Source organism: Harpia harpyja, chromosome 6, assembly GCF_026419915.1.
Source record: "Harpia harpyja isolate bHarHar1 chromosome 6, bHarHar1 primary haplotype, whole genome shotgun sequence".
In the NCBI taxonomy this organism is placed as follows: Eukaryota; Metazoa; Chordata; class Aves; order Accipitriformes; family Accipitridae; genus Harpia; species Harpia harpyja.
Window position 1 is genome coordinate 29,767,453 of NC_068945.1, and position 25,750 is coordinate 29,793,202.

The following is a 25,750-nucleotide window of genomic DNA, read 5'->3' on the forward strand; positions in this document are numbered from 1 at the left end:
TTTACCAACAGCTCGGCAAGTCTGAAGACAGCTTAAGTAGATCTACATGATTCAAGTCATGCCGTGAGCACTGCCAGAATTTCTCAAAAGAAAGTGCAGCTATTTTAGTCCTTTTAACCGAAGAGAAATGCCTGCTTTAGGTTACTCTGTCTGGCAAGTTAGGCCAGAGGAGGGGAGGGAGCATACAGTCCTAGTGCTTCTAGATCATGGAATAATAGTAATAATAATAATAATAGTAGTAGTAGTAGTAATAATAAAAAGGAAACCCCCCTACCTTTTCATATGTCTAGACAACTAGGTGGTTGCACTTGACATCAGTAATAAATGCTGCAAAGCTATATACATTTGAGAACCACCTTAGACACATTTTCAAATATACCTTTTATTGAATTTACTAGTTTGTGTAATTAGTAATATCACTCTGGAAAAACTTTCTATCCAAAGTTATGGTCTTGACCAGTCCACTCACTTCCAGACCATTTTAAGACATCAGTTTGTACTTGCACAACCTGCTGCCCCCTCCTATCCCTAGCTGGGGCATTTCCCTGTATTGGTACTGACACTAAGAGTCAAGAAAGCCGGTCCAGCCAAAAAATTAGCTTGATAAAAATCAGGGGGGTGAGACAGGGGTGAGAGGGGGCCGAGGGGGGGGTGGGGAGAATTTACAGGCCAGATCAGCTACCTGACTTGGTTCAGTCACAGAGCAGTAGTGCTGGCAGAAGGGGAGGTGTGAGGGAGAAGAACGGCTTCTCACAACCCTATCTTAGCCTAGATGAAATTAGCGCCATATTTCATCTTCACAACAGACTCCTCAGTGGAGCAGAAGTGGCTTACAGAGGACACGCTTTGCTCTTCTGCACCTTTAACAGCAAAGGAGCCTTGACCTTTTCCTATATTCCTACCTCCTTCTACCCTCATCTTACTCTACTTACTACCTCATCTATTTCACTTGCCTTGCACTCATCTTTCCCCTAACTTACCCACCATGGCACAAGGCAATCAAGGACTATCACAGTAAAAAAAGAGAATTTCATCAAGTTCAGGGGGAGAAAGAGAGAGAAAGAGTTTCAGTTGTGGCAAGGAGTGGGATAAGACCATGAAAACCAGCATTGCTCTAAGAGCAACTTGGAACTTCAAAGGGCCCTTTGAGGAAGACTATTATTTTTGATAGCTCCCTCCATGAGGGCTAACCCAGAGCCAGTCTCCGTGCCCTATGCCCAGGCTGTGCTGTTTTGGCCATATGCTCCATTTCCCACCCCCATCTCGCTTCCTGGCTCAATGCTGCAGTAGGAATGAGCTGCTGAGGGCAACTAACATCAGAATTCACATCCCCATATTCCCCAAACACCTTTGTGCCCACATCTCCAGCTACATACCTTCCCAACATGGCTCAAGCCACTTACGCTCGTCCATAGCTTTAGCAATACAAGACTGCTGTTAAATGCTAATTGCTTACTAATGAAAGCTAATCATCATGCAGTTAAACTTTAATCACTAAGCAGCTGGCTGAGATCCAATCCATAACAATGAAGGTTCATTAATAACTTTTTTCCAAAGTGCTCTATCCATGAAGACTATCCTATACTTCACACAGAGTCCAGCTAAGTGTATGAAATTGTTTGAAAAATATTTCCTCTGCCAAGAAAGAAAAACTACCCAGAGCACAACAGTGTAAGAGTAGCACAGTTTAGATTAGCTGAAAAGGATGGTTTTAAGATTCAGGGAACCCAAACTCCATTCCTGGCTTCTTCTATAACCTCAGGCAAAATGTGCAGCACAGACAGAACCTCTTCTCTCCAGTTCTCGTCTCTGCAGAGTAACATTCTCCAAGGCAAAAAACTGAGTTTTAATTTTGCTGTAGTTTCTAAAATTATTACATGAATACTCATCATACTTCAGTTTTATTTTTACTCGTCTTTCTAAATCTAGGGAAATTAATCTAACCTCTTTCAGAACATATTTCTCCAATTAAAAAAAAAAAGATATTGGGGTTATATAACTAGGTTTATAATGGGCAGACAGATGAAAATTTACTCTTGAAAAGAAAAAAAGTTTAAAAATTGCTTTCTATATTGTATTTTTAAAAAATCTCACACCACCATCAGTAAGCATCTCAGTTTTGCCTGCACCATTCCTACCCCAGCCTGGCTACTGCACAAAACACTATGCTTATATAGCTTTTTATGAACCTGGTTTGGATCGCAGTGTTTGAAGAGCTTTCCTTTATTATGAATGGTAGAACATTAGTATAGCTGAAGTGTTGTTTTTGCTTATTCAGTGATCAAAGGATTCAGGCTAACGGTTATTTTAAAAATAAAACAGAGAAACTGTAAATTTTTTTATTTAACAAGTCTTACATATGATAGAACATAATTCTAATAATCCATACAATATTATATAACACAAAGTTATGAATTCCTACCTCCATAAATTAACCTCTTATCAAACTGAACACACAAAGAGAGATTAAGAAGAAATATTTTTTCAAAATCAGGGAAAATATTTTTTAAGGTTTGCATTTTTCCCTAGTTGTAATCAAATATAGGGCTTTTTAAACACAGAGGCATGGAGCAGAATAAACTTCTGAAGTTCCTGAATGCCCTTCAACACTTATTTGGTAGTAGCATTTTTCTAATGAAGTTAAGGGGATACAAATCAAGTGACTAGCACCTGGAATTAGTCCAAGTTAAAAAAAAAGAGTTCAGTTTAAGTTAACAAAACACAAACAGCACAACAACCCTTCTCCCCAATTTTGGGGAATCTTAACAACCTTTCTGCCAGCACAGCTTAAAAAGATTCAGGCTAAAATGATACATAAATGGATTGTATTCACTTGCTATTGAGAATTTAGCAAGAGTTTGGCATCTCTACACTAACAGGCAACTTAAATCTTACAAAAAAGCATTGTGTGAGCTTGTGGATAGCCAGACAAAAAGCTCTAAAGCTTTGTTTAGAAATCTCCTGCACAGAGAAGGCCCCATTCACATGTGGAAGAGCTTCTTAGAAATTAAAGTTACTTAAATGTATTTTTAAATGAAAACTGTACATAGATTTTGAGGATCCCTGATGCTTTATGGAAAGGCCACAACTGTGGCATGAGCAAGCTGCTTTTTACATACAAGTTGCCTTCCAGTGCTCCTGGCTACAACTAATGCAAGTGGTTCAACATTCTCTTCTTTCCCAATGCTCTATTGTCAGTGAATCTGTTTTCCACTTTCCTCACTCCACATGCTAGACAAACAGTAAAATATAAAACCACACGCAAGCGCTGACATAATGCCCATACTTTGGGATAAACTAACAGCAAAGGAGTCTGCTAGTAAAGATGCACAGAAATTAATTCCCTGCCTATGCTTCATCTTCTCTCTGCCCCCATACAAAAGGTCGACACTGGAAGTCTTTCCTCTTTTCCCAATATCATATTTATGTTTAAGACCTCAACTAAAATGTACTTCCTGCCATCTACAATCCATGATCATCAATACGCTGCACCAGTTTTACCTGATTTCTACTCACAATAAAGCCAAGGAAAGCCAGCTTCATTTCACAAATGTAATTAATGGCTTCCAATCACACAAGATATTGAAATATATGCATCAGAAACGTAGGTGTGGATTCTGTCTGCTCACCTCTTCGGCATTCGAGGCTTGTTGATAGCAATATACAGAACTGCTGTGAGCTACAAAGTGCTGTAGCACTAGTCATTCATGCTTCTAGGTCCCTACCAGAGGAAGGCAATGAACTGAGATACAACAGGGGCTCCTACCAGGTTCTCATCTCTGTGGCAGCACACTCTTACAGACCAGGAGTCATGACAGCACAGAGAGTTTCAGTAGCACAGCAGATGGCAACGCCTTTCTAACAAAACCAAATCTGAATTTCATTATTCAGCCTGTCTTTCAGAATTTCTTCTCCACCCAAAATTTCATGCTTCCTTATTTTTGTAACACTGCAGAAGAATACTAAAGATGCTGCAATTTCCCAAGGAATGAAAATGAATGTTAAATTAATTGTACTAAGGGCGGTCTTCAAGAAAGAGCAAGCACGTTTCCAGCTCAGGCAACTAGGTGTTTGGACACAGTCCATCAATGAAAACCAAGCCGTCAACCACTCTAAGGGTAACTGTGGAAGATGCCTCGACACTGTGGCACTCCTCACTTGAGGGGTTAAAGCATACTAAAAGCTGTTGCCAGAGATAAAAATAAGCAATGTTCTCAATACACCCCTTTTTTTCAACCACTGCTAACAGGCAGGTTTTAAATTCGTTACTGGTTTCCCTTTCCCCACAGTGAAAAATTAACAAGCTCCAGTGTCACTTCTTCCTACTCTGGAAATTTCTCCCTACTATTACAGGTCTGGGTGTAAGAAACACAGGTTTTCCCTTCCTGTGTTTGTCAGGCATGTGGTCTTGAAGCAGTAGATTGTTATTTCAGCTGAACCCTGACCTGATGCAGAACTTCACTTGAGGGGCTTTTTTTTTTTTTTGGGGGGGGGGGGTGGATGGGGGGAGTCAGGTTCTGCACATTTTTCTTCTTTAAAAAGAACGATAACGAGTAAAAGGTCAGCATTCATCTCTCAACACTTAGAAAGAGAAGCACCATGGGCCTAAAACACTTCCAAGCAGTGGTGTCACCTGGGCACAATTTTGTGTTACAGCTAACTTGATCTAATGGTTATAATTACCAGTGGAAAGGGCCCTCCCCTGTCAGATGCAGCAAACACAGTTCAGAGAGTAAGTGGTTTCAGATGGCTAACCTGGCACAAAGATCCCCCCACTCCAAGCTAGTTTTCTGATTGATTAGCTAGCTAAAAATCAATGCACTTTACAAATGCACAGTTGGTAGATCTAGCACAAGAGAAACAGTGGGAGCAAGCAGCTTGCGAAGAGGATGAAGTAGGATCACTCCTCTTGACAGCAACTCACTCCTAGCATGGCTTAGGGTAACAAAGCACACCTATGCCAAAGGAGACATTCAGAATAAACTGACGCCTTTAGGCTCATGGTGCTACGCTACTCAGGTTTCTAGGGCTAGAAGCTGTTTTGCTTTGTTTTCCCAGAGGTGGCTAACCTTCCACCAATTTTCTCAGTTCATACTGATTCCTTAGCTTAGGCATTTGATTAGCCACACAGTCAGGAACCTTTTAAAAGCAATTACTTACAGAGTGTGGGAGCATTTTTGTTAGGCTTTGATTACCCCAATCTGAGAATATAAGTAGCTTAATTCCTAGTGATCCCTCTAGGCACCTTTCTTTACCCAATTTACAGCTAGGCTCCAGAATGGTAGAGGTAAACAAAAGAAAATGGTTCTATGAAAACAACAGAGTAAACAAAATATTATAGATAGGCAATCCTTATTTCTTCTATGGTACAGATTTCCACAGATAAGACACTGTGGGAGATCAACTATCAGGAGTCTTAAGTGGTCAAGAAAAACTTCTCTGTGTGAAACCAGAAGTTGCTCGCCATGAAATCTGGATAGTATATGTAAACCTAACTCCAGTCCTACCAACTAACAAAGGCAAACTCAACATGAGCCAGAAGGCTGCCACTGCCCAACAGTAATCAAAAATTCAAATATCTAAGTATAAATTTGCAAAGAAAGAGACATGCATTTAGGTTCCGAACTTCTGTGAGCCCATACGTGGTTTTTAAGAACTTTCTCCAAAGTCAGTCTGACTTTCTGAACAGGCTTGTTAACAGTCCTAAAGCAGGTAGATTTCTCCTCTTCAGGTAAGTAGCAGGCTTTGAAAGATAATCCATGGAGAGTTGGACACACAAAATTCCAGACTGGTGAGAGAAAACCCAGAATCTCCTTCCATTATATGGTAGATCATGGGCAGATTTTACCCTTCACCGCTTGTTACTCTGAAGTTCTCCTGACTGAAACCCAAGATGATCCTTGTAATCAGAAGCAACATAGGAAACAGGTTCGAAGGACTTCTTTCCATGTATGAGGATTAAAATATTTCTCAAGCTGGGAACGAAGCAGAGATTGATGAGAAAAGCATTAAATTCTTTAGACCTTTTAAAAGAGATCTTTAAAAGGGGGATAAACAAGTTTTCCTTTCACAGAGCACTGTCAGCAGAAACAAGAGCTACATTTACCTTCAGCAAGGTCAATTCTAACAAGGGGAGGGGGAGAGAAGAAAACAAAACAAAAGCAAACCCAGAAGTAATACCTGTGCTAGGCCAGAGCCTCTTGTCTTGGAAAAAAAGATGTTTTATAAAAAAATTCTAAGAAACAGCATACTACCTCCTAGCGAACAGCTTTTTAGAAAACAATAGTAGAACTATCTTCTCAGATTCTGCAACTCAACCTAACACAAAGAATGTTCTCTGCATTGTTCTGCTCTTCACTTACAGCCTCTTAAATTTAATACTGAGAATAAAGACCATCAGTTCTTTTGAACACTAAATCTGCTGACAACTACCAAAGTGACTCCATAATTTTGCCAGTTTCAAAGGTAACTAAGATTTCATCTCACATGAAAATGAGTTTCTCATGAATAGGAAAACAATGAGAAGATAAACAAGGTAGGGAACTGTCCTTAAAGGTATTTATAGCAAACTGCATACAAGTGTTAGTTTTCCAAAACTATAAATGCAAAGAAATGGTTGACATGACTGTAAGAAGAGAGACCAAAAAATTTCCAAAGGAAGAATATGGATATATTTTCAAACCTGCTGCCGGAATACCTGCTTTAAGATTCTTAGCATCATAAGGCAAGTATCTTATCTCAAATCACTTGTAATCTGCTTTACCTAGTCCAAAACTGGGTGTCTGGCCACCTTCAATATTTGAAAGCAAGCATTTTATAGGCAACAGAATCATCCAGCACTAGGGAGATGGCATTTTTTCAGTTCAAGATTTTGTTAGCCTTGGAACCAAGAACGTCTAACTGGAAGAAGGGCAGTTAGCACTCTTACTGTGGTTTAACAACCAGCCTAACAGAGAAAGACTACTTGGCAGGTAGGTCCATCTGCTGGGATATCTAATTTGAACCTCAAAATAAGGAGAAGGATTAAGCCATTCTGCATCTGAAGCAGCCCAATTAATCTGATCAACTATTCACATTCTCAGAACCCGGAAGCCTTCTAGAATGGCCAGAGTAAGAGGAATACCTTTTTGCCTGTGACAAAGGCAGATTCTAGCACTCTGGAAATCAGCTGGATAAGAGGATACATTTACACCATTTTCTCTCTAGGGTGAAATCAGATTTTAAGGAAAAGCTCAAAGCTCAGGAGAATCACTTCACAGTTTGATAAACCTTTTTAAGATAATACCTTCTCATCTCAAATTCTTCTAGAGCCTCTGGTGCAAGTCGATCTTTGAGCAATCTCACATACATTCTAAGCCTTCCTTGAGATGGACTATGGGGCTGTTCTCAAAAAAACTGCAGTAAGACACAGACATTTATTCATATAATATTCAATAATATTCATTAATTCATTAATATTCAATAATATTCATTAATATTCATATATATCCTCCCACATTGTCTCTGCTGCTCCTTCCTCCTCAGGGCGAGGACTCCTCACTCTTCCCCTGCTCCAGCGTGGGGTCCCTCCCACGGGAGACAGTCCTCCACAAACTTCTCCAGCATGGGTCCTTCCCACAGGCTGCAGTCCTTCATGAACTGCTCCAGCATGGAACCTTTCCACAGGCTGCAGTCCTTCAGGCACAGGCTGCTCCAGCGCAGGCTTTCCCATGGAGTCATGGCCATCTTGGGGGGCATCCCCCTGCTCCTGAGTGGGCTCCTCCCCAGGCTGCAGGTGGGCATCTGCTCCCCCGCTCACCTCCATGGGCTGGGGGGGCATCCCCTCCTCCAGCTCCTCCTCTGCTCCTCCTCCACCGACCTCGGTATCTGCAGAGATGTTCATCTCACATTCCAATCCCACTACTCACTACAGGTTTCCCCTCTGAAATCTGTTCTCCCAGAGGCGCTACCGCCGTCGCTGAGGAGCTCGGCCTGGGCCAGAGGCAGGTCCAGCTTGGAGCCGGGGGAGCTTCAAGCAGTTCTCACAGGAGCCGGCCCTGCGGCCCCTCACCCGCTACCAAAACCCAGCCACACAAACCCAAAACAATGCTGCATAAGCAACACCAATAGAGCCAGATCTCTGAAGAAAATATTTCAACTCAATGGTATGGATACAGTTTAAATTTGGTGCGCATTTGCCCTTTGTGGGTATTACAAACAGTTTACATAGATTTTGAATTATGGCAGTATTTCATCTGCACAGAACGCATTACATGAATTATTCACTTCCAGACTCATGACCCTTCATATGCCATAAACCAATGTCTTTCCTTACCCTAGACCAAATCTAAGACCTAGATTCCTGTATGCTTGTGCACACATCCGTCTACTCTCTCCTGCTACCAAGCAGCTTCATGGTTTGCACGTCTGCTCTTCCAGGACACTAACACTGATGAACTGCATGTTGGAGGGAACAAAAAGAAAATGCACTTGCCAAGGAAGGGAGAGGTAAAGAAAGAGCATACACAATAAGCACAGAAAATCAGCTGTCTTGAGCCAGAAGGCTATCCTCAGGCAGCGGGGCAAAAGAGTCTAGTTCAACAGAGCCTTTCCACTGCCTGGGGATGGCTTCTGGCAGGTACACCTCTGAATACCCTGGCTACCACCTTTGTGTTGCACATAACCCTCTCCTAACTGAAGGGGGGAGGATATACTGCTTCCGGAGAAGAATACAGCACTACAATTTGCTACAATAGGATAAAAAGGTTAAGGAAAAAATAATCCTAAGAGAAAACCTATTCCATTATTTGTGACAGATGTGAAAGAGAAAGATGGATTGCTCTACGGACATAATGCAGAAGAGCCCAGCATTCAGCTAGGACACCTGTTACTGTGTTTGTTGTATAAGACATAACAAAACAAAGCACACACAGGAAAATGGTCCCTGCCTCTGAAAGTTCAGTCTTATAACTAGATTAAAAACAGACCCAAACAGAACAGTGGAGAGCACTGAAAGGCTACATATTACTTCTCATACACAGAAAGTAAGCAGTATTTCTTACAGCCTTAAGTAGGAAGGATGAAGAAGAAATAGTTTTAAAATCAAATTAGGAGATCGTGAATCTGAGTGACAAGAAAATCAGAACAAGATGGCAGACAATGGATTAAGGATGATGTAGATTAAAAGCCACGTTTTGAAGTGAGAGTCTGAGAAGTCACCATGAATTCAGGAACATTTTTTAAGTTTGTGGCAGAAGAACATGGCTCTAGAGCAAAAAGGAAGCTCTACAAGACTCTGGAAAAAAGTGACCGGATTACCAAAAGATACCCAAAGGCATGGTATTGCAGGATAAAGGGAAGCACAAGCAGAACTTCAGTGAACCCCCCACAAAAAGCTGGGAGTAATGAACAACAGCCCCTGCCAAAAATAGTGGAAAGCAAGGAAGTAATCAAAAGAGGACACAGATGGGAGACAAAGGTGGAATAACACTTCAAGAGCAGCATAGCTGATAGTGACAAATGTAGCTGACAGGGAAAGGAAAATGAAGTACTGGATCTGAACCTTAGCTAGGAAGAGATCACCGTAAACACTGATTACAATTGTAGTAGAGCACAATCGAAGCTGTAGTGGAGGACAAGAGCCCCAGACAATGCACTCAAAGAATTTTGAGATGAAAAAAGGGAAAGGAAATTAAGAGGTAGTTGCAAGGCAAGAGAGGCCACAGGCATTTTGTACCCTTCTTTTTAAAAAAAAATGGGAAACACTTGTGTCTACAGGTACTATGAGCGAAAAGAAAAGCTAGGAGTTGAGCAAGTGATTAAAGGAAAGAGGTAGAGAGAAAGGACACAAGATTCAAGGGAGATAAGGAGATGTTCCTGTACAGTGCCATAAGGGCAGATTAAAGGGTTCAGAAGAGAAGAAAAAAAAATAAATTCTATTTGTGACAAGGAGATGATCGTAATGGTTGGAAGAAAGTGACAAAGGGTAGGCCAAAGTGTATTGTCAGAAAGTCATTAAGATCCCATGCAGAGAAAGAACTAGATGTCAAACAAGATGCAAAACCCATATAAAAATGTTGTGGATAATGGGCTAGTAGTATTTGTCAAGTTTGATTAGAGCCTATCAGCGTAGCCCATTTCTGCCAGGCATACCCCCTCTGCAGGTACAGGAACACAAAAAGGATTGCTGGAGGACAACTCAACAACTTGCAGAGAAGGCATTTGCTATTGGGAGAACAAGGATCATAAATGAAAGACACACCCTGAAAACAGGAAAAAGGGAAAATCAGGCTGGAGCAATCCAAATTCAAAATACCGGTGAACTACAAAACATATGAAAGCACAGCCACATTGCAAGTAGAATCCAAACAGTGGTGGAGATCCTGAAAGAAACCTTGCAATTATCAGAGATAAGAAATTCAGCAGTTGCATCAGAACAAGCATGCAGGCACAGCTCAATGAAAACCAAATGAAATTAATTGACTTTGTTTAATGAGAGGCTAGAAACAAGAATGCAGGCCAAATCAAGTTAGGGCAAAGCAGCATGTAATTACTGTCAAAGAACAGTGAGTGAAAATGCAGAACAAGCCAGGAATCAAACCTGAAGAGAAAAGCTCATGGGGAGGAAACGAGCATGTTCTATGTAACAATACAGAGCAAAGAGAAGATAAAAACTGGATCCCCACACTGTTTAGAAAAGCAATAATCTGAAGACAACAGGAAAAAGTAGTCTAGTGCCTCTTCTTCCATGGTCCGGCCTAGGACAGAAGGCATAATGCAAAAGGTAACCATAATAAACGGATGCAGCATACTGATGATGGCAAAGAAAGCATCATACTGTGGTTTTAGTGTTGGCTTCTGTCTAAGAAAAATCAAGAATAGCAGCTGTCTCCATCCACAACCAGGTGGTTGTAAATAGTTCTCCCTTTGTCCCTGCTTTAATTCTACGTATTTCTTCTCACTCGTATACTCGCACTTTGGAGAAAGTCAATTATCAGTATGATTTGTGGTATAATTCATATTGAATTCATCAATACTAAACCCACTCACGTTTCACTTAAAGCTTACAGACCTCTGCGTGATTCTACTCTATCCACCTTTTGTAAGCACTGCAAATTCTCCTACAGTTGTGTAATAGGTATTACAGTCACAGAATAACTTAGGTTGGAAGGGACCCCTGCTGAAAGCAGAGCAAACTTTGAAGCTAGATCCAACTTCAGAGGTAAAGTGGGTTGCTTACGGCCTTGCCCTGTCACATTTGTGCATCTCCAAGAACAGATGCTCTACAGCTTCTCTATCATTCCCCCTCCCTCAATCCAATGTTTCACCACCCTCACTGAAATTTTTTTGCCTAATATTTAACTGGAATTTTCTTTGTTGCAATTTGTCTCTGCTGCCACTTGTCCTTTCACTGTATGACTCCAAGAAGAGCTCTAGAGAATATTAAATATCTAACAGGACAGAATAAGGAGAAAAAAGATCACTGTAGTCATGAGAAAGCCTTTGGACATCCAGAACTTTTAGTAGGTAATGAGCATCCAGCTTTTGGATGCCTGAAAAATCTGTCTGATCAGGTGTGGCAGAGATCTAAACGAGGTCATCAAAAGGACATCACTAGAGATTTACTTAAGATGAAAGATGATCGCTTAAGACATGAGAGAGGAACAAGGAAAAATGGTATTCCAAATGGTATATATATATATTGCAAATGAAAACAAATCATTTCGTATAGCAAGGTTAGGTACTCACCATCTCTCTTGCAATCTCCACAGCTTCCTGCAGCCCATAGAGCCTGCCACAGACCAGGTAGATCCCATTGGCCCAGAGAATACAACCCTCATGGACCCAAAATTCATTGCTGTCAAGAGGTAGTTCAGGAATTTGTAACTCCAGCTCAGTGCCACCTTCTGAAGTGGGCATAGAGGGTTTTGAGTCCAAAGGAGTCTTTTCACCACCACTGCCACCATCAGTGGTTGCTTTTTTACAAGACGCTCCCCTTGAAAGTGACCTAGAGGCTCCACTACAGTCCTCAGAGCGGTGCCGTCTCTTAAAGCGGGGATGAGCAGCTAGGCTTCTTTGTTCCTTCTGTTGTTGCTGTTCTTCCTCCTCTTCTGTATCTGTCTTGGAACCATTAGAAGCAGTTTTGTGCCGTACCTTGACCTTGCTCTGCATTTCTGTGGCCCTCTTTGGAGGCGGGTTCTTGGGCAAGGTAGCTGCATAATCCTGGGGGTAGAAAGGACCAAAGAGGTCACCCATGTTACGATAGCTGGCCCATTTGCCACACAGGCAGCAAACCAGATGCCCTAAGACAGAAGACTCTGTTACTACAGGGCCCTGCAGCATGAAAGTTGAGGTGGGCAGCACTTTGCTCTCCGCATTGCTAGGAGGGGGTGTTGAAGACCTTTGTCCTTTCCGACCCCTCACCAATTTGTTCTGCTCCTCTTCCTCCGCATTAATGATTGTGCACACAGCGCCTAATTCACACTTGTTTACCACATGAATATAAGGGAAAAAGGACTTATTCTTGGAGTCAGTTTTATCTACAGGCTGGGTAGCATATTTAAGCTTGATCTCTGGTTCTTGAGGCTCCACAATTGGAGCAGCCCGTCTAGGCTTCCGCTTCCGTGGCTGTGCTGCAGGTTTTCGCCTCTCCCTCCTTTGCCTCTTCGGCTTTGGCTCACCACCACCTACCCCTTCTGAAGACTGAGAAGGTACTGGTGGGGGTGGCGGTGGCAGTTGCTGCTGTTGCTGCTGCTGCTTCTTCTGCTTGTTCACGCTCCCAATTGGCCTCCCCTTTTTCTTTCCAGAGGGAAAATATCCCTTTGGAGGGAAACCATCCGGCTTGGGTGAAATGTTTGTCACATCTCCATCTTTTTCCTCAGACTTTGGATTTGGTTCAGAAGTAAACACACTAGAAGGGGAAATTGTTTTTGAGTCTGAAAAGGTCAGAGTTCCAGCTCCGCTTACAGATCCGTCAGACCTTCCCTGACCACCTGACTTCTGAGAAGGTAGTGGTGCTGCACTGGATCCTGCTCCTTCTTTACCAACACTGGCAGTTTCAGGGACCTCTTTCTTGGTTTTATCATCCTCACTGCTTTGCCACTCTTCTGAAGATCTTGGAAGAGTTAATTCACCAGTTGTATCCTGGCTTGCTGTCCCCACTTGATCTGACATCTCTGCTTTTCTCTTTTCAGTCTCTGGTCCATGTCCAGCCACATTTCCTCCTTCAGGTCCACTCTTAAGAGACAGGATGTCATCAAGAGTGACAGTATCTGCACCAGTTTCAGCACTGTTGGTAGAAACACTTCTCCTAATATTGGGAGATGTGATTTTTTGAACAATAGCTTCCAGTTTTAATCCTCGCCCCTTTCTGGGGGGCAATATTTTGGTCTTAGCCGGGCTTGTGAGGGAAACAGCAGGGCAATTCCTATTGTCAGGACTTGGCAGGTCCTTGAAGGAATCTCCCTTTGCAACTGACTTGCCAACATCTTGGCTTTGAGATGAATGGGCATAGGAGTTGTAGGTTTTATCAGCTCCTTCTTTTGCTGAAGTCATCAGTCGCCCTTTATCTTCACTGCCACTGTTCTTCATATCCTGTGGCTGTCTTTTGGTAGGGATAGGCGAGATGAAAGAACGGACTCTCCTCCTCATAATTAATGGATTTTGAGGAGACTGGTCTTCCTGGCCAGGGAGCCTGAGCATGGCATTACTAGGCTTGGGCAAATCTGTAGATTCCTCTCGTCGATGCCCATCGCTTTCTTGAAGGCAAAATCTTTTTTGGTTGGCTGCTCCGAGAGGGCCACTGCTTTTGGCAGGAGAAGTTTGCCGAGACAGGTCCCATCCAGATTCGTGATGCTGCAACTTCTGGTTGCCGTGTTTCAGTTCGGTGCATTTGCTCTGAGTACTGTCACTCCCCATAACACAGCGCCCAGCTTCCTGGCTTCCAATATCGTGATAAGAGCTACCTTGAAGGTACATCATTCCATCCTTGTCATTTTTTAAGGGACTCCTTACTCTTTCCAGAAACTGCTGTTGTCTTGGGCTCTTCCTTGCTCCCTCCTGCCTGTGCTGAGCTGCAGCAATCACACCTTGAGCTGCGCTGCTTGCCCAATCTTTGTATTCTTCCTGCTGTTGCTGGTATATCTGTCTCTTGTAATGATACTGGGAATTTAAACTCTGGTTAGGGTCACCAAAAGCATGAGGCCTAGCATTTGTGTGATATGCTGAAGCCAAAGATGGGCCTTCTGAATTCTGAGGGTAAGCAGAATGCAAGGAACCCCTGTTAACTCTTTCAGATAGTGTCATGTGTGGGTTCATGTGATGCAGATCTGTCCCTGGGCCTCTGCTTCTGCCTGGTGACATTTTCAGCTTATCAGCAAGATCCTGAAATTGAGAAGGTGATTTACCCCTGCTGCTTCCAGTTCTGCCAGGTGCTCGTCTCATCTGCATTGATCTGCTGTCCTGCTGGGGAATGTAGTCTGGAGCAGCATCGGAGACTGCAGCTCCAGGGCTAGCATTGCCTCGGAAAGATTCATGCTTGATGCCAGCAGGATGACAATGGTCTCCTGTTTTTTTATTATTGAGACTAGCTGAGCTCTTCGACTGTTCAAAATCTTCTTCTTTTATTTGCCCACTGTGAGCTTTCATCTTTGTTTCCATGGATACTAAACCACCAGGGAGTATTACTGACTGGCTCAAGCCAGGGGCAAGACGTTCACTCCTTCCACTTCTTGCCTCAGGACCCATGTGCCCCATTGGGTGAGGGCCAGGATCTCTGACAAGTTGCCTTAATGGAGATATGTCACAGATCACTGATCTCCTCTCTGAGAGCGCTCCCCCTTCATGGGCAGAAGACTGAGACTCCACATCAAACTTTCTAGCAAGAGGGTAATCAGCTAGATTTATCTGCTTCATGTCAGGAGCTGTGCTGCTAGACTTCCTGTCCCAGGGACCCCAGTGAGGGCCTTCCAGGAGAGACCCCATGCTTTTATTTAAGAGGCCTCTGTTGGTCAATTCATTTGTTTGACTAATTAAGATATTGGGCCTCATGGCTCCCTCCAAACTCCCAGCCATCCCAGAATGCTCCTGTGCATTCCTAGAATACCTTCTGTCTGGATGGTGGTGGTACCCCTGCAAGACCTCCTGTAGGAGGCTAGGAAACTTCTCATTCCTGCCTTTGCGCTCACTGTGCCCTGGAAAATCCCCTTTTTCTTGACCAGAAGGATACTGTGGAAAGCCACCAATATTTCTCTGTATACCAGCTGCTATATTATCCTTGTAACTGTATCTTAAACTGCCAGGAGATTTGGAAGGTTCTGTTCTTGCAGGAAAATTTGGCCCAACAACTGCATGACCAGGCTGGCTGTTCCCCTCTCCATTATGGTTAGTGTTATCTCCACTTTTGCTCCCTTTACCTCCTCCTTGAGTTTCTGGCTGCGTCCCTGCATGCCCAGCTTCTTTTGCTCCACTAGCACTAGCTGGTGCCTGAGTGGCTGTGGAAGCATCATCTTGTGTAGGTTTATCTTGTCCACCTGACTTTTCTACTCTTCCTGTCATGGCTTCCCGGGAGACAATCACCCCAACTGCCTTTTCATTCACTTTTGGAGCATTTTCCACAGCCACCACAGCTTCCTTCCCATCAGGGGAGGCCACATCTTCCCTAGCTGCAGGGCTGCTGCTGAGTTTTGATGGCTCATTCTGAGAGCCTTGTGCTGGTGAGGAGTTGGATCTCTCTAAGTTACCCCCTTTGTAAGTGGTGTCTGAGCTGGTGCTCTGGCCACTCAGCTGTCTCACCCTTTCCCCATGATCCTCTGAACTACTGGAACAGCCACCATCAAGGGACTCTGCCAGGGGAGACTTGAGTTGCTCCTCTGCCTGGGAGGAGCCTTCTGAGTTGGTGCAGCTGTCGGCCTTCTTTGAAGAGGATGACCTTTTGGAACTTTTTTTCTGAGGTGCCAAGGCATCCGAGAGCAACATGTGCTGGACTGTGTTGGGCAGATTGGCCACTTGAGAACTTAGAGCACTCAGGCTGCTCAGCCCTGGATCTGTGAGCCTTTTTTCCTGCAGTCCTTCCAGCCCAAACCCCTTGAATCCCCCTGCATGAGAATTGGGGCTTGGCATCATAGATGGTGTAGGACTAAGCTGAGGCATCATCTGCAGGATTCGGTTTCTAGAACCCATGGACATGTTGCCTTGCCCACACTGGAGATTTTCTCCACCTGGCATGAGTGGTGAAGGGGTAGAGCTGCAGCTTGGAGACTGAACCACAGATGCAGCAGGAGATGGATTAGAGATTGGACTGAAGTTTTGGTGGAACTGCATCGGTGACCTTACAGGAACTTCAGTCTGGCTGTACTGTCCCACTTGACTTTGAAGAGAGAGCTTGGTGGCAGCATTTGAATACTGCATTACATGCTGAGGTGGGTGCTGTTGCTGCTGCCCCTGCTGCCCGCTTTGCGGCAGCTTAGACTGCTCAAAACTTTTCATCGGTTGAGTCTGAAAGCTGTAGTTTGACTGGGTCCCATATGCCTGTGCATTGGAACCCACAGCATGGCCTTCATACTGCGACCCAGAATTCACACTGTAGCTTCCATCATAATTTTGTCCTGACTGGCCAAAACGCTGCGGGGAAGGAAAAGAGGAGGAGGAGGATGACGAAGGTGGCTGATAGTGTTGGCTGAACTGACCCACTCGTAACTGGTACCCAGAAGCAGAGGAAGGCAGGGTGGATGGACGCTGCATTGGCTGCAAGTGTGAGGTGCTAGAAGCAGACTGGCTGGAAGCCTGGGGTAAAGGCTGATGAGATTGATAGATCTGCTGTCTCAGCTGCTGCACCTGCTGCTGCTGGCTAGAAGCCTGCTGCTGATACTGGGCACTCCCTGGAGAAAAAGGACCAGTATAATCCTGTTGATAGTGGGATACACCCCCAAGGGTTGAGTGCTGTGTTTGAAACTGGCCCACATGTCCCTCACTCCCATACTGACTCCCAAAGCTACTCCCTTGAGGGGGCCCATAGCTCTGTACTGGTCCAGAAGGCCTGCGCTGAGGTGGCTGCTGCCCTCCTGACGCCACTGGATCTTTGTTGGCAGCCATATAGTAAAACTCTCCTGCTTCTTTTCTGAAACCTTGGTAGCTCTGATGGCCAGAGCTCTCACCAGGCATTGCTGTAGAGGCTCCTGCTGCTCCACGACGTCCACTGCCAGCACCTCCTCCAAAGCTCTGGAACATCTGGGCCTGCTGGCGGGGGCTGAACTCTTCCAGTCGGGATGAACTGTGCACTTCCTGCGGGTAGCTCTGCTGGTTTCCGTGGTAACTACTTTGCTCCCGAAAGGACTGCATGCTGTTCAGCAGCAGAGCGGCAGCTCGAAAGCCCTCCTAAATGGGGAGAAAAAGAAAGAGGAAAAAAAAGGTATAACATCCACATCTCCCAGTCACACCAATACCGCTGCTCAATTTCACTGTTTTAGTAGCAATTAAAATCTAGTATTTGTCTCCTACTTTCTGGTACATCAATCTGTATTCCCTCTCCTTGCAACTTTCCAACCTTTTAAGTACTGCAAGTAAAAGGAATCGCTCACATTCAAGAAAATACAAGTCAGTAGCCTACTACCAGCTGGAGTGTATTTTCAGCATTAACATTTCCCCTGTTTATGTGTCCCTGAAGAAACAAACTTCCAACAGTATTTTGCAAAACAATCCTCACCCTCCAGCTATTATCTATGGCTATTACTGGGAGTAATCAAATATTTTGCTACCATGTTTAAAGACGCAACAACAAGAACCCTGCAACCCTCTCAAACCACACTTGGATATACTGTAGGAATGATAATCCAAGGCCCATGTTTCACTCTGGGAAAGATCTCCATTAGAAAACACTCAAGACAATTAACCAAAGCTCAAACCAAGATATTCCAATGAAAAGGATCTACGGGAACCTGTGAAAGAACTGGCACAGGGATGCTCAAAGACATCTGTTCCATGCTTTGTTCCTGACGACTCCAATGACACTTTTAGATGAAAACCAACCCAGTAAGACAACACATGATATTTTTTTCCCCTACCTGCTTTGTTTTAAAGGATGGAAAGTCAGAACAAGTCCACTCTATTTGAGCAAAAAGGTCTACAACTTGCTCCCTTAGGTCTTTTATATTACCTTGAATGAAACTTGACTGAAAACATTTGTCACCCAGAATATATATTTTTGAATACCATGTATGATCATCTACATTTATACGATCAACTCCTAAGTAAACGCACTTCAGGAAGACTCTCTTACGTACTTCAATCTATTATTCAGTGTGTAGATTCATGACTCATCCTCAAGGATTGGACCACAGCTGCAAAATTGTTTGGGGACCCTAGCTAGTCCCTCTGTAAAAGCCTGACACATCACTAGACACATTAAGTGTGGTAATGAATGAGTATATACATATACTTTGTCCTTTTAAAAAAATACTTAAATAAATAAATAAAATCAATAAACAGATTACAAAAGCATTTCATTTCTGGACCACCTTGTGGTCTTCTCTTCCTGAAAACAAACTGGATAAAGCCACCTGAAGAGACTTCCTCCTTTAAATAAATGGTAAGACAATGCTCACACTTTTCCAGGAAACAGAACCCTGACTCCTCAGATTGGGGACTTCCTGGAAGAACTGCCTGCATTATGTTTTCTCATTTAGCCATGTTTCATGCTTGCCACATTCAACTGAACCCACTCAGAACTGAAGTCTAGTTTTGCACTTGAAAGTTTTGTTCAAGTAGAAGATCACCAGAGTCCCAAGAAAACAGGCATACAAATGAGGAGATGCAGGCAATGTCTGGCATCATGCTCTTTTCCCATCTGCCTCTCGAGATTTTTTTTTTTTTTTTACTAATATGTATGTTATATACAGAAGGCTCTAACTCTACCATTAGGGTCTTTCAGAAAGATACTCTGCTTATATTTGGGTTTCTACTATCTGTTTGTGCATGCAGGCTACAGAACACACACAAAAAAACCCCACTGCAATGCATGTCTCCACAATCCCTCTCTGCTAACTCAAAGGCATCTTTGTGTTGTAGCCTTGGTTCATGCAGCTTGATGTCCACAAGAATATTACAAAACATTTACTAGAATCAGAAGGGAACTTTCAAATTGTTAATACTTCCAATTCTGTCTCTCCCCATCTAGGAAGTCAACTTTACTGCTGTTTTAATCCTATACTCTAACATTTTAGGTGTCATACTGTAAGAGAGATCTGCTGTTCTGCTGAACTTCCATTTTTTTAGCATTTTAAAGACTACATATATCATATGAATAACACTTTTATGAATGCCACACTGTGCCAATCTGTCCAGTTTGGGCTTCTTATGGATAAACCCCTCCTTCTTCCCAAATTATTCCCTTTGATGTTTCATCAGTTTAAAGCTCCTGCCCTCAAAACTGGGATACCTAATGCAAGCTTCTTTCTCCCCTTTTGTATGACTTGCTGTTAAGGTGAAAAATGGGACCAAAAAAAGCAGGAAAAAAACCATACATAGAAACAGAAGGAAGTTATCAAACTAAAGGTAAGAGAACATCTACTGTAACTGGCAGATGTTAAAAAGCAGCTTCTCTAGATAAGTAGTTTGGCGCTCCGCAATCAGCAGCATTCATGTGCTACGGAGACCGCGTGCACACCCTGGCAGTCACGTGCTTTGTGTCCTCTTCTCATGAAAGCAACACTTTCATCCTCATCACAGGCTCAGTCTCTCACAGAATCTCAGCCTAATTTTTATATATGACTTTTAATAAAGCTTACTTTGCATAGTCTGAACAAGGTCTCAGGAAGCCTCTTTTGTATTACATCATACAAAAACTTTAATCACTGATGATATTCATCCTTCTATAATAATACTAACAAAGGCTTGAAAACTGCTAACATACATTAACAATGCCAGGAAATATTCTTAAGACTTCCTCACTATTAAAAAAAGAATCATTTTAATTACATAATGGAACAGCAACAGCACAAGATGCTGTAAAATACCTTTAGGAACACAGATCCAGTAAAGATCAACCTGAGGCACAAATTCCTATCCTCCATGATCTTATGCAATCACATAATATTTATTTAGTCCAGAAGATACATATGCTAATTCAAAACAGGGAGAACATGTTTTTCTCCTTCAATTTATTAATTTTTTTAATCTTGGATTTTACGCTAACAAATAAATAAAAAGTTTTCATCAGGAGAACTTAAATTACTGGTGCCCTAAGCAAAAGCTTTCTGTTTTCATGTCTCCTACAGAATAACACTTGCTTTGATTAACTCACAAGGAGCTTAACTTGAGTAACACAACCAGTAGAGTAGCAGCCAAAAAAAAAAAGAAAAAAGCATTTCATTAATAACAGGAGTAAGAAAAGATAGGAGGTGCTTCAATCCATTACATCACTGATAACTTAAGACATATAGCACATTTCCTGTCATTAATGTACTATAAATACAGGACTATTACAATTACTACTGTAATAATCCTTCTTAATAATAACAGCGTTGCAAAGTGCTTAGATCTAAGTGCTATGTTCTCAGCAAAACCACCAAGAATAATTCCATGGGCAAGCCTTGTTAATAAAATACATTCAGACAGATGAGGCCTTCAAAGTCTACCTAGATCCACAGGAAAAATATATTTATTTGATTAAATTTTTACTAGAAGCCTTTAAAGAAAACATTTTCAGCTGGCACATACTGCTTCACATGCAGGAACTGAAGAGAACAATACACCAGCTGCCAACTACAGACTACAACACAATCGTATTAAAACTCCATAATGGTGGTATACATCCATAATCCCATCCCCAGCAGAAGGGGCAAAGTCCCACCTCCAAAAAAGTGCTCCATTAACAGCCACAAATTACACACATTTACAGTATTTTCCAACACACACAACAAAAACATCCAAAGCCTTCCACATTTATTCAAAAGGAAGGTAAGATTCTGGCACAGCTTTCACTACTCCAGTGTCACACCTACACTCTCACTACATGTGCATCCAGCTCTCTCAAAAAAGCTTCATGATTCTCTTCGAATATTTATAGCCTGTAGCTGTAGAGCCATCTAAGCATATCCATCTAGAGATTACAGACTACATCCACTAGGCTAAGCAGTTTCACTCTGCTCCAGCACATTTGTTTCCTCCCCAATAGCCCAGTAATCAAAATTTGCCTTCAACCTGGTAGGAACAAAGGAAGCCTATTACAAGCTTGTGTGGCTGATAAAGAAACAGCCTCACTTACGAAATCACTGCACATAAGTCACAAACTCAGAGAAGCAGTAGGTCCTCTTATCCATATCTCAGACTTACTGGTGAAACATCTGAAGTTATTTCAGGCAGTCTTTCAACCTGTCTTTTCCACGTGAACTTATTTTTAAGCACATCTACAATCCAATTTTGTCTCTTGTTTTATTGTCTGAAACAGCCTTGTAGAACTTTGTTAACATAGGAGTTCTTCAAAACATGGAGCTACTGCATTGTGATCCTACTGTGAGCAAGATTATCAAATGGTAGTCAACAGCATGTAAGCATCTTTCAACGGTTCCTGCATGTATATGAGACTGACCCCAACCATTGCTGATTAACAGGGTTCATCAGTACTCCCACACCAAGATTACTGCGTGAAATGATCTTCTGCAACATACTGTGCTAGGCTTTTTAAATCCATATGAATCTTTAAAACTTCTTTGTCCCGATTATTGACGATTGGACAAATACAGGACAGCTGTCCAGATCTTCCCAGGTAACACTGATGCCAGCATAGTAGTGCATCACTACAGACAGACAGCTCAAAACAAGTGAGATAAAAAACAAAATACTGTGGGGATATGCTTAATTCTTAACGATAAGCCTATAAAGCAGCAAATGAAACCAGCTCACTTAATTCTGTAGGACGCAAGTGAGGTCTTTCTGCTTCATTAAATTCTCTTTAGATTTGGGTTGACTACTGTGACCCATCTGTGCAGAAGAGTCTCAGGCAGCAGTCAAATGTAATATATTTTCAGTGATCTGTCAAAGACCTCTCACTTCCTAGCATGCTTATCAGGAGAGAAAATGTAGTTACAGGCAGGTGACAAACAGTAAGATACCATTTTTCATAGTCAAAAAATGTACAGGAACAAGTGGGGGTTTTATAGAGTGTCCAGGCTTCTGATTAAAACAGACTTATTTGCTAAATGCTGTGCAAATAACAGAGATATACATACCTCTCCATAGCCATTTCTAGTCACAACCCATATAAAACACAAAAATAACTGGTTTTGTCCTTCCTCACTTATCTTCTTAAAGTACCAGAGCACACCCACAACCAAAAAAAACCCACCAAGCCAGAACTTGAGTATGAGCAACTCAGTGGCATAATTTGTACGTAAACAATCCCCAGGATCCAAATTAAGCCTGAAATATAAGAAAAAAAGATTTCCATGTACTGAGTATCATTTCCATTGTCAAGGCCAAGTTGCTAACCCTCATTTCTGCAGGTACACAGTTATTACTTGCACACCTGAGCAATGGCTGGGAATAGACTGATCTTGTTTCAGTTTGGGAGGAACATTACCCACTCTGCTGCTTTTAAGAGAAGGCAAATCAGCTATGCCACAAGTAGATGAACTTAAGGATCAAACCTAAGACTGCATTTAACAAAGTAACAGATCTAACTTACTTCTTCTACATTTGATGCCTTTTTAAAAGGAAAGGGAAACCAGTTTTAGTTTTCAACTTTAGATGTGATATGGAAGTAAACCGAGACAGCCAGCACTTAAAAACATCACCAGTTTGTCCAAGCAGTAATACTGCTCACTTCTTTCTAGAAGTTGTGGTTACCCTGAACTTCAGACAGATCCTCTTCGTACCTTTCTATAAAGCTGTTTCAGATCCTGCTCCATTAAAAGTTACTTTTGCATACCAGAAATAAACAGAATGATCTAAAACATGGGAAACTCTGCTATTGTCTTACTCACCACTGCACTTTTAGAGAAAACTGCAGTCAAATCTGGCTCTCACGAAGCCATTGTAATTAATTCTATCAAAGAAGCCTTACTACAGCACAGTATACAATTTTCACTGAGAGTGCCAGAACCTGTTGAAGTAGATAAACTGAAGTAGCTAAAGTATCTTGGAAAGTATATAAAAATTGAAGTTAAAACCAGAATACTATGTTACTGATAAATGGAATTTTACATTCCAAAAAAATATATAAAAAAAAAATCACAACCTGTCCTAAAAACACCCATATGTATTTGTTAAACATGCTTAAGTGTCTAATACTAATACATATTAGCAATGTCTTACAAATCAATGCTAATACCGGTCTTGTCAAAAAACCTGAATTTTGTCCTGCCCAATGGAAAACTTCATCAAAAGATTCCTCAGATGAGCTAAAGCTTGGCCAAGTGGATTGTAACTAGTTTCCATCATCTCACAGATACACTATGCCTGCTTTATCAAAATGTCTGTACAGCTTTTCAGAAAGTCAGTATGTATGAGCTTGAGTACAAACAATTAAGGAAACATTTCTCACAATGGGTGAAGAACAGATGAACGTGGCAGAAGGAACACAGTGAAACACACTGAGCTTTGTCAGTTGAGAGAGGAGAATGCTCTGGGGATTATTGTGCTAGATAATATCTACATTCACTTCTTATTTCATATATTTCCCTAAGTGGCCACAGAAAATTTTACTAAGCCTGAATCATTGCATCTTCCTATCTCACAGGGGAGATGTGAACAGACATATTCAGAGTATACAACTGCTATAATAAAAGGCATCGTATGAACAAACAACAACAACAAATAATCAATTTTGCATGTGGCTATTATTTGACTGATTTCTTTCCCCACCCCCGAAATATTTTTTCTAAATTTTTTTTTCAAAGAACATTTAGCTAACACCGTATTAAAAATACCCAACCAGATTTTTTGCATCTGCAAGTCTTTCTTACTCACTACATGAACAGAACTAAAATACCATCTCCAGTTTAGCTCTGCACTTTGAGTGAAGTGTACTGTTAAATTCATACTCTTAAACATGAAGTAAGTTTGAGAAGAACAAAATTTTGTTGTAAGCTGGTATTAAAGTTGTGGTGCTAAGAAAACATGCATTTCTAGAAATATAACTAATGATCAAAGTTCAGCAGATTTTATCTGATTTTATATGTCTGGTTTTATTATTATGTCATTGGTTCTCGGTCTCAATCAACAGCACAGAAGCACTTAAATAGCTTTTAAAAATCCACAAACCAATTGCTGAAAGTTATCCATCTAAATTTTTAACAGTGCTATTTTAATAAGAATCTAAGCAAATCAGTCAGATTCCATTTTATGTCAAAGATTAAAACAACAATTTTGGTTTCACATATAGGGTCAGTCCTCTCCGCACTAGCTTAAGAGGACCAGCCTCCTCCACAGTGCTAACACAGCCATTAATGCAGCAAGCCAGATCAGGGAACTGATACAGTTGAGAAACACTTCTGCAAGGGAGAAAAGCTGTTTCTGAACTGACAGATCCGTTCACTGTATCACTACGCAAACATTTGTACCAGCAAAACGGACACAGCAGGAACTGCTTAAGTGGCATGGCTACTGAAGTGCACTTGAAGTCAGAAGTTCATATTTAAAAGGCTCTTCATCTTCACACAACAGTCAAACAACCCTTCCCACCATCAAAATGAAATTAATACTGAATCCTCAGCTCCTCATTTCTTTTCTCCAAGCTGCAGATCAGCTGATTGTACATCCTAACCCAATTCACTACTCCTCTGAAAAGTCTGGCAACTCATTATATGCCTCTTACTGCAAATTCACCTGTGTCTATATCTCTAATTCCTCCAAACAGTCAAACATCATGTCTGCTTCGTCAATACAGCAAAATCTGAGCAACCATTTCAAGGACAGCTTCTGATCTGTTCTTCACCTCATCAGGCACGTAAGACAGGACATTCAGAAAAGGCATCACGACTCTCACCAAACCTTCACCTTTCAGTTACAAAACTGAAGACAGTGAAAAGGAGAAATCAATTAGCAATTGCAAGAGGAAAGAGGAAAAGTATGAGCAAGGTTGCCAGGTTCCATCTGTCCAAGCTCCCACTTTCATTGCAGAAATTAATCCAGTACCAAAGATACTCAGAACTATACAGCAGTTAAGGAAAAAAAAAAAATCTACCACATTATTTTAATTAACTTTTATAATTTGTTCATACTAAGTAGTAGCCCCTGCCTTTAAAGTCTTAAATGCATTATCTCTTGAAATTATGACAAGTTGCTAAGATGAATACTTGGGTCATATTTAATATTACCTGTAATACATATCTGTCTTTTCTATTCAATGTAGTCTATACAATTAAGTCTTTTTATTTCATTTTACAATGCCTGGTGCAATGAGCCTGTAACTAAGACTCCCGGGAACTCCTCAAGGCTAATAAAGTAAATTAACACAAAACCTCTATCAGTTATGTGCAAGTGTTACTATAATACAGGTTATGCACTGTATACAAGAATTAAATCCATTGATCAGGATAAAACCATTGTTGAGGATAGTATCACCTAGTTACATTATACGCAATAACATTAAAATCAGGTAGAAATATAACCTCGATCTACTTTAACAAATTAAAGAATTGCTGTCCAATTGCAGAAAAGCAGTACTCCAATTTACGTCCTCCAAAATTCTTACAGATAATTTTTGTTCCTTTAAGAGAACACAAAAGATTTAGCTATGCACTATACCACTTTCAAGTTTCACTAGCCAAGGTTATCA

At 41.7% G+C, this 25,750-nt stretch overlaps 1 protein-coding gene across 9 annotated transcripts in view; it reads right to left on the reverse strand.

Moving 5' to 3' along the window:
• The window catches only part of TCF20 (transcription factor 20), a 133,906-nt gene that overhangs the window by 29,392 nt on the left and 78,764 nt on the right, over positions 1-25,750 (reverse strand). For 7 of the 9 annotated variants that reach the window (XR_008235752.1, XM_052790640.1, XM_052790639.1 and 4 more), the window contains one exon: positions 11,728-17,352. Coding sequence is in view for 8 of the 9 variants with exons in the window: in XM_052790640.1 (XP_052646600.1) it covers positions 11,728-17,316 (5,589 nt within the window). In the remaining variant the exon portion in view is untranslated. Of the gene's footprint in view, positions 1-2,325; positions 5,976-11,727; positions 17,353-25,750 lie in introns of those variants that run through there. The other 2 variants (XM_052790643.1, XM_052790637.1) reach the window with 2 other exon arrangements.